The sequence below is a fragment of the Colobus angolensis genome, unplaced genomic scaffold (assembly GCF_000951035.1).
Source record: "Colobus angolensis palliatus isolate OR3802 unplaced genomic scaffold, Cang.pa_1.0 Scaffold76, whole genome shotgun sequence".
NCBI lineage: Eukaryota > Metazoa > Chordata > Mammalia > Primates > Cercopithecidae > Colobus > Colobus angolensis.
The window spans coordinates 4,491,740-4,501,264 of NW_012121376.1; the positions used below are offsets into that span (position 1 = coordinate 4,491,740).

At 49.4% G+C, this 9,525-nt stretch overlaps 2 protein-coding genes and 1 long non-coding RNA gene across 6 annotated transcripts in view; 1 reads left to right on the plus strand and 2 right to left on the minus strand.

The window, feature by feature from the left end:
* Nucleotides 1-713, minus strand: part of LOC105501906 — an 8,651-nt gene extending 7,938 nt beyond the window's left edge. Inside the window, exon 1 of the mRNA XM_011928048.1 lies at nt 278-713. The gene's annotated coding sequence lies outside the window, so the exon portion shown is untranslated. The remainder of the gene's footprint in view (nt 1-277) is intronic.
* The window catches only part of EMC8 (ER membrane protein complex subunit 8), a 28,265-nt gene continuing 18,746 nt past the window's right edge, over nt 7-9,525 (plus strand). For all 4 annotated transcript variants that reach the window (XR_001000257.1, XM_011928045.1, XM_011928044.1 and 1 more), the window contains exon 1: nt 7-281. Coding sequence is in view for 3 of the 4 variants with exons in the window: in XM_011928045.1 (XP_011783435.1) it covers nt 51-281 (231 nt within the window). In the remaining variant the exon portion in view is untranslated. The remainder of the gene's footprint in view (nt 282-9,525) is intronic.
* Nucleotides 6,364-6,883, minus strand: LOC105501904. Its single transcript, XR_001000256.1, has 2 exons — nt 6,702-6,883; nt 6,364-6,590 (listed from the first exon to the last, which is right to left on the minus strand). It is a non-coding gene; the product is annotated as an uncharacterized LOC105501904 (long non-coding RNA).

Here is a 9,525-nt window from a genome sequence, read left to right on the forward strand (position 1 = left end):
TCCAGGCCTCAGCCGCGCGCCCAGGGGCCTCGGGGCCCTCCCGGGTCAGCATGCCCGGGGTGAAGCTGACCACCCAGGCCTACTGCAAGATGGTGCTGCACGGCGCCAAGTACCCGCACTGCGCCGTCAACGGGCTCCTGGTGGCCGAGAAGCAGAAGCCGCGTAAGGAGCACCTCCCCCTGGGCGGCCCGGGCGCCCACCACACCCTCTTCGTGGACTGCATCCCCCTCTTCCACGGCACCCTGGCCCTCGCCCCCATGCTGGAGGTGGCCCTCACCCTGGTAAGCGCGGAAAGGGCCCCTTCCCCGCCCTTGCAGGCAGGCTGGCCTCCCCTCAGTCAGCAGAGAGGCAGCTGGCTCAGCGGCCGCCCTCCAGCAGGCTCCTATCCTAGGACCCGCTCCCGAGGGTCGCCGTGGCCAGGAGTGGGGCTTGGGTCTTGGCGCTGAATAAACGGCATCTCGTAGTAGCGGCGACTTTAACCGTCGTGGATGCTTTTAGAGGCGCTTTAAGGCGACCTGTTATACGTTAGTTTCCTGAAATCAGTAGCCTTTGTAGAAACAAGTCATCGTTAATTTGGTTTCGACAAGGATTCGACAAGAGTTTCCATTGAGGATTTCGAGTTGCAGGAAGTTTTCACGTTGTTGGGACATTAATCGCTAGCATTTGGTTCTTCGCACCTTCACAGAGCCGATTCCTTATCTGGCAGAATGTAAATGCTGTGAGTCTTTGGCTGTCGGTACTCGGGCACCCTGGAGCTCGGACGCTTCTAGAAAGGTAGAGGTGCCAGATCAGAGCTGTGTCTTCCAGTGATGCATCTCAGGCCTCGCTCCCCTTGAATGTGCCTGAGCTTTGTATAAGGAGAGTTTGTTCCCGTTAGTGGTTAACAACTTACCTAGAATGCTTCCATGGCTTTTAAAAGCTAGAGAATTTCTGTGGGGCCGGGCGCGGTGGCTCACGCCTGTAATCCCAACACTTTGGGAGGCCGAGGCAGGCGGATCACCTGAGGTCGGGAGTTTGAGACCATTCTGACCAACATGGTGAAACCCCGTCTCTACTAAAAATACACAAATTAGCCGGGCGTGGTGGCGCGCACCTGTAATCCCAGCTACTCAGGAGGCTGAGGCAAGAGAATCTCTTGAACCCAGGAGGCAGAGGTTGCAGTGAGCTGAGATCGCGCCACTGCACTCCAGCCTGGGCTGCAGAGCAAGACTCCGTCTCAAAGAAAAAAAAAAAAGAATTTCTGTGAAATTAAACAGCAGGAGCAGACGATCTATCCAACACCCTTTTATGTTTTTGTTTGCAATGACAGCTTTATTGAAATACAGTGGGAAAAAGATGTAGCATGCAGGTAGACTAGTTGGTAATTGAATTTTAGACAGCATCTTTTCAGTTACGGTGATGAATGAAGGGAAAAAGACCATCTATAAATTCTATCGAGTTGTTAAAACTTGAAGGAAAAGTGAACCGTAGCCTGAGACCTACATACCTGAACTGAGATGCTGTTTGTTTTTCATTTAAAAGTATACTGTGATGCCAAAAAATAGTAGCTAATTCATGTAAGAAGTAGCTAAGCTTGAGAAGGCATAAGTAGAATTTCTTTATCTGTGTCCCTGCCACCAAGTAAAACGAAGCCATTTCATAATCTACCGTTTCATAACTTACCTAATTATGACATCCAAGTCAGTTGTGGGCAAACAAGAAGTATCTTTGGGCAAACAGTCCTGGCGTAAGGTTACTGGGCACATCCTTGAGTGCCTGTTGAAGTTAAACTTCATATCATTTCCGGGTAGGATTCAGATGATTATAATACTTAGGTGATATTTATAAAACCAAGTATTTTAGCTCTTGAAGAAATGTGCTGTCAGTACTGAAACACCACTGGGGGGGGTGTGTATATTTTAATCCAGGTCTTTCCAACCATCTTTTTGTTTTTTTGAGATGGAGTTTCGCTCTTGTCACCCAGCCTGGAGTGCATTGGCATGATCTCGGCTCCCTGCAACCTCCACCTCCCGGGTTCAGGTGATTCTCCTGCCTCAGCCTCCTGGGTAGCTAGGAATACAGGCGCCCACCACCACACCCAGCTAATTTTTGTGTTTTTAGTAGAGATGGTGTTTCACCATGTTGACCAGGCTGGTCTTGAACTCCTTACCTCAGGTAATACGCCCACCTCCACATCCCAAAGTACTGGGATTCCAGTCATGAGCCACTGCGCCCAGCCTTTCTAACCATCTTAATTGTTCTGTTATCAAGAGAATTATTGGATCTGTGAAATGCATTGACTTGCAGGGAGCTAGATTCATCAGTAGCATTTATGCAGGATTATTCACTTTTCTAATAAATGTTTTTGAGTGTCTGCTTTGCGCCAGGCCTGTGCTGAGGAGGGATATGGCTGTGGATGAAATACAGTACCTGCTTAGCACTTGAAGGTGCAGCAAGCCAACAGGCACAGTACCTGAACCTCACAGGCGGAACTTAGTAAAAAAGTGGCAAGGGATTCGAGAGAAGTCAGCTAGCCTAGGCTTGGGCAATCAGGGCAGTCAGGTTGCCCAGAGAAAGGATCATGCAAGTAGTGGGCCAGGCCTTGACCCTCAGGAGATGGGGGATGGAGGGAGAGCATTCAAGGTACCAGCATGTGCAAAGAGCAGGAGAAAATAGTGGGCAGAAGAGGAGAGCAGGTAGGGGAGTTTGGAGAGAGCAATAGGATGGAGTGTAAAGGGGCAGTGGGCAGAGAGAGTTGAGTGGTGGACAGGTTGCTTTGTAGTGACTTTGTAGATCATGCAGAGGCATTTGGGCACCATCCTGAGGACAGATGGAAACCACTGGAGGAGAGTTGCATGATCAGATCTGTGCCTTCAAGTGATGGCCCCAGCCTTTAGCAGAGAGGATGCTGGAGACAGGAATACACCCTACACCCAAGACTAGAGGCAGGGAAGTGGCAGAACTGAGTGCAGCATGGGTACGGAGAAGGGGACAGAAGAAAGGGCAAGCGGGAGAATCCACAGGTCTTGGTGACTAATCGTGTGTGGACCTAGGGGAAAAGAAGTGAGGGTGATACCTAGGTTTCTAGCTTGTGCGCTGGGACGATGGTGATGGTGCGGTGGTGCCATTTGTTGAGGGAAGAGGCAGAGAAACAGGTCTGGGAGGGGGTGATTACTTCTGATTGGGGTATGTTAAGTTCGAGATGTTCAAATGAAGAAGTCCTAGGTTGAAAGGTGAAGAATGGGTCTGGGTTCAGAGACCAGAGATGTAGACTGAGAACCAGCAGTGTGCCGATGACTTCTGAATCCATGAGAGCGGGTCATAGCGCTTGGGGACTGCGTAGGGAGAAGCTGTCCAACTGCATGTTTCCTCTGCTCTCACCACCAACAGTCAACACATAAGAAGACTTCTGTGACCAGAAGTGTAGGAGTTTCCCCACACACCAAGCAGCAGGCACCAGCTAGGTGTCCCCGCATTCTGTTCTGACACTACCTACCTGGAGATAGTGTCAGAGCCCACAGGTTGAGGGCTCAGCAGCAAGTCCAGGCTCTGGAACTTCTGACCCCCCAGCTTCAAGGTGGGATTTCCTTGGCCTCCTGTTTGGATTTGATTAATTTGCTGGAACAACTCACAGTGCTCAGGGAAACCCTTATGTTTTTCGGTTTATTATACAGGACGCTGCAAAGGATACAGATGAAGAGACACATAGGGCAAGGTGTGGGGAAGGGGCAAGGCAGCTCCCCGCCCTCGTGGGTTTTTATGGGAGCTTCATGACATCAGCATTCCTTCCCCCTGGGATCTAGGGGGGGACCCCTCTCCTGGAGGATCTTAAGACCCACCGTCAGCAAGGTGGAGAGGGGAGCAGTGGAGTGGAAGGAGGGCAGGAGAAGGTGGGGTCCTAGCACCCCTGAGGCTCACACACCTGGCATTCTAACAAGACTAACCAGGGCAGTGAGGAGCCAGGAACGGGAAGGAAAACCAGTATCTCTCGTCACACCCCAGGAACGTGGCGTGGGGAACACTCTGGCTTTTATGGGTTGAGTGGAGGAGGAGTCACAGAGCAAATAAGGACCAGCCCAGGGGTGGGAGAAGAAGATGTGGCTGCTAGCCATGTAAAATCCTGCCAGAAACTTCTAGGCGCTTCTTGAAGACAAACTTGAACCTCACTTGGAATGTCAGATATCGCTTATTCTCATTCTTAAATAACCTTGACAGAGTTGAACACTTCTGTTCCGACTATGGGATATGAATGCAGTAGTTGATAGAGTTAAACCCAGGAACTGTAAACAACTGCATTCAAGTCACCTGTACATGAATTTTCCCCGGGGAGCAGGGCTGCCTCCCAGACCACTTACCGGGGAGGGAAGATGCCCAGAGGAGACCTTGACTGCCTGCTGCCTGAGCGTGAGAGGGCACAGGGCACCGGGCACCGCAGGGGCCCGCTCTGACCTTGCTCCCTCACCTTGTTTCTAGTTAAACTCTGCACTGGGGACATCCAGCCTCCAGCACCTCCGCTCACCACATGAGTCCATCCAGCAAGTTAGGGCCACACTAGACTCCCTGCAGTAACTACTCTTCAGCAGTGAAAACAAGCAGTAAGTTTTGCTAAGCAGTAGTTACTTGTACTGACTCTTCCGAGATGGAGTCTCGCTCTGTCACCCAGGCTGGAGGGCAACGGAGTGATCTCGGCTCACTGCAACCCCCGCCTCCCAGATTCAAGCAATGCTCCTGCCTCAGCCTGCGTAGTCGCTGGGACTACCAGCGCACACTGCCATGCCCGGCTAGTTCCTTTTTATTTTAGTAGAGACGGGGTTTCACCGTGTCGCCCAGGCTGGTCTCAATCTCCTGAGCTCAAGCAATCTGCTTGCCTCACCCTCCCAAAGTGCTAGGATTACAGACGTGAGCCACCGTGCCCGGCCCTAACGAGAATTTTCTCATATTCACGAAAACTCATTCCCTCAGTAGTTGACAAATATGAAAAAGACAGCAATCCAGTGCCCATGAAATAACTTTCAGAGGAAGGTTACAGAGGAAAATTTGCAGCTGGAGTCCATCCACGAATTTTGTACTTCAGTTAAGCTATTTATATTATTCCCCTTTTGACTTAGTAACTTTCTCACCTGAAGGCAATGAAAACTCGCAGTGTTTGAGCCGTAGTTTATGAGGTTATCAGCCATAGAAGATGCGGTTTTAACAAAACATCTAAATCCATGCAGCTGGGTAAATGAGTCCTTATTCTCATGGCTGTGTTCTATGCAGAGAGCTTCCTATTGGAATTGTTTTTGATAAGGGAGAAAGACCATAGACTGTCCATCAAAGGGCAACATTAGATTCCTTTGAAAGGCTTTTCGTTATTTTCCATTAAAAAAAAATCCTTGCATTTGTGCATGCTTTTTATTTTTTTGAGTACTTACACCTATTATTTATCCTTATAACCCTTTGACGTAGGTAGTGAAGGAATTATTTCTAATAGCAGAAACCCATAAAATGTTAGTAGGAAAATTAGCTTGAACCTGTTTCTCTAATCCCTTTTTGCCCTTTTCCCCTCGTTGATTTCTAGTGCGGTGGAGCAGCTTTCTGTTACGTTCTGCTCAGACGACTTGCCTGCTCACTGGCCTCATCACCATGATTTCAGGCTAGAATTCTTGCTGTGGCCTCCATGTGGGCCTCCCCCTGCTCCTCTACACAGCAGCTGCCCTGGAGCTCTCCCATGCCCCTGCTCCCTCCTGCCCTTTGTTCATCTACAGAACATTCACGCACCACCTTGGGAATGGGGAGAGGGCTGCTGTGGTTCCCCCTTTCAGTTCTTCCCCCTGAACTTCACCCTCCATCTCGGTCCCTTTGACTTCCCAAGCTCTTCTTTGATGGTTCCTGCTCCTTCTCATTCCATAGAAAAATCGGCAGCTGACTTGAGAAAGAGCTTTCCTTCTCAGTGAAAATAACAGTTCCTCTGCTTCTGAACTCCAAGGCCTACTTTTTGCTACAGATAGGAAGGCTCAGCCGGTTACCCTCAGCTTGTTGGTAAAGGGCAAGTTGTGGTCCCTTCCTCGCCTTCTTTACGGTTATTGTACAGTCCCTTTTACACAAGGGGCGTGGGGGGCCAGTGCAGATGTTTTTAAGGCTGCTGCGAGAAGCTACTGCCTCTGTGCAGAGTCTAGTTGGGAATGAATGGGGTGGCCCCAGCCCTTTTCATGGTTCTCTTCCATGTCTGGAACAGAGGCAGCCAAAAAGGGCATTGAGCCGAAAAGGGGTGGTAAGTAGACTCCTGCTGAGGTGAAAATGTCCTGTCTCCCCAAAAGTAAATGAAATTGCATGAGTAAGTGCAGGATGTGGAAGGTGTCTGTATTCAGAGTCAGTTTGACTACATTGACAACAGTCTTCGCAGAGTTTTCTCCTGAACTTTTATTCTCATCTTGATTTTTCACAAGATGCACATCAGGGTATGGGGTGTCATACAGCGAAGCGGGGACATGGAAATGGATTCGTTGGGAACAGAGGTTGGGTGGCTTCTCAGCCCTGCCTTGTCTTGCCTCGCTTCGGAGGAAGCTAGTTGCCTGGACTGTAGCTGCCACTTAGATCCACCACAGCTTTTCATGCAGGAGCCATTTGGGCTGAGGACAGGATCCTGCAGCCACTGGAGACCTGGCTGCCACACCCACACCCACACCACCAGCACGCCCCATCCTCTTCCCCTAGCCCACTCAACTCCAGGGTGCTCTCACCTGATGCCTAGTTCCAGATTCCGGCCTGTCAGAGGAAACTGCCCTTCTTATTAGAAGTCGTCCGCCCTGCCACTGTGAGTGCTGAGGCGTGGCCAAGCCTCGTTCCTCCCTTTGAGTTCTCCGTTCCTCAGTTGGTGAACAGGTTGTGTGTGCCCCTCATAGCTATCCATGCAGCTAGCTTGGTTGTTCTTGTGTGTGTCATTCAGAAGTTCTGAATTCTTTGTTTTTTTTTTTTTTTTTGAGACGGAGTGTCGCTCTGTCGCCCAGGCTGGAGTGCAGTGGCCGGATCTCAGCTCACTGCAAGCTCCGCCTCCCAGGTTCCCGCCATTCTCCTGCCTCAGCCTCCCAAGTAGCTGGGACTACAGGCACCTGCCACCTCGCCCGGCTAGCTTTTTGTATTTTTTAGTAGAAACGGGATTTCACCATGTTAGCTGGGTGGTCTCGATCTCCTGACCTCGTGATCCACCCGTCTCGGCCTCCCAAAGTGCTGGGATTACAGGCTTGAGCCACCGCGCCTGGCCAAAAGTTCTAAATTCTAAAGCCAGGCCAGAGCTTTTGTGACCTGATTCACTTTAAGGGCAACCTCTTCAAAGCAGTCTACTGGAAGTTCCAGGTCATGACATTTTTCTGCTGGAATTTGGTTGGGCCCTTGGAGTTTTCTTACAGGAATTCGTCCCTCAGCAGGCAAAATGTGAGCTGAGATATACATGGTGTTTGTCATAGGAATCATCTTTTGTACCAGGTGCTTTCTGTGTTCTGAGAGCGGGTACAAGGTGATACCATATGTGTTTACTGGGCTACGAGTCCTGACCAGGTGGCTTCAGCCCCGGAAAGAAATGGAGGAGCCAACTGAGACTGCTGCTGGGGGTCTTTGGGAAGTTGCCTGTAGCCGAATAAAAAATATATCCTATGCTTTTCCTAGAAAATGTTGTATGGTGTGGTCAGCTGAGTAATAACCCCCCAAATATGTCCACGTCCTAATCCCTAGGCCTTACGTAGCAAAAGGGATTTTGCAGATGTGATTAAGTTAAGGACTTGAGGTTGGAGAGATTATCCTGGATTACCTGGGTGTACCTCATGTAATCACAAAGGTCCTTTGTCAAAGGGAGGCAGGAGGGTCAGAGAGAAAGAAAGAGATGGATGATGGAAGCAGAGGTCAGAGTGAGGTGGCCGTGAGCCAAGGAATGCAGGCAGCCTGTAGGGTGCTGGAAAAGGCAAGGAAAAGGATTCTCCCCTAGAGCATCCTGAAGAAGCACAGCTCTGCTGACCCATTATAGACTTCTGACCAGTAAGATAAAAAATTCTGGCTGGCATCATCCTCAGCTCAGGTGACTTGCTTGCTCATTGGCCTCGTCACCATGATTTCAGGCTAGAATGTTGTCATAAGTGGGAGTTTAACAATGAGAACACACAGACACAGGGAGGGGAACAACACACATCATTGCCTGTCAAAGCAGGAGAGTGAGGGGAAGGAGAGCATCAAGACAAATAGCTAATGCATGTGGGGCTTAAAACCTAGGTGACAGATTGGTAGGTGCAGCAAACCACCATGGCACATGGATTCCTATGTAACAAACCTGTATATATTCTGCACATGTATCCCACAACTTAAATAAAAATTAAAAAATAAGACATGCACTTTAATCAAGTACAGTTTGTTTCAGAAATGGAAGAAATTAGGGAATTCGAAGTTAGAAAATCTGAAAATATATACATTAAAAATTCTAAGAAAAACAATCATACAGTAATCTCTATGAATGGTGAAAAAGCCTTCAATAAAATGTATTAGTTTCCTAAAAAAAAAAAGAAAAAAGGGCATGGTGGCTTGCGCCTGTAATCTCAGCACTTTGGGAGGCCAAGGCAGGAGGATTGCTTGAACCCCGAAGTCCAAGATCAACCTGGGCAACATGATGAAACCTTGTCTCTACAAAAAATTTAAAAATTAGCGGCTGGGCGAGGTGGCTCAAGCCTGTAATCCCAGCACTTTGGGAGGCCGAGACGGGCAGATCACGAGGTCAGAAGATCGAGACCATCCTGGCTAACACGGTGAAACCCCGTCTCTACTAAAAAAAATACAAAAAACTAGCCGGGCGAGGTGGCGGGCGCCTGTAGTCCCAGCTACTCGGGTGGCTGAGGCAGGAGAATGGCGTAAACCCGGGAGGCGGAGCTTGCAGTGAACTGAGATCCGGCCAGTGCACTCCAGCCTGGGCAACAGAGCAAGACTCCGTCTCAAAAAAAAAAATTAGCTAGACGGGGTGGCGCACACCTGTAGTCCCAGCTACTCAGGAGGCTGAGGTGGGAGGATCACTTGAGCCCAGGAGTTCAAGGCTGCAGTGAACTGTGATCTCACCACTGTACTCCAGCCTGGACAGCCAGAGTGAGACTGTCTCAAAAAAAAGAAAAAAAGTATTGTTTTAAGCCACTAAATGTGTGTAACTTGTCACAAGGGCAATAGGAAACTAAGACAGTGGCCAATCTGACTATGAAAATAAGGGCAGGCTACACTGGAGAGCCGGGATAGGGACACCCGGGTGGGGGCAGAGACATGGGTCACCTCAGGGGAGAACACACTCAGGAGGCCAGCCCACGATGGCACATGAAGGCTGGGAGCATGGTGCTCAAGGATCAGCTCATCAAGGAACTTGACCAAATTTAGAGCAAGGCCCTGTGATCGTGCATAGAGATGTTTGTTCTAAGCAGCAATCGAAAGCTTCCGGAATCTATTCCATTAAGAGGTGATAGAAACAAAATATGAGTTGTTTGGGAGTTGTTTTCAGCAAAGTCACAATGATAGCACCATTATAGATATTTTGGGGTCATAATC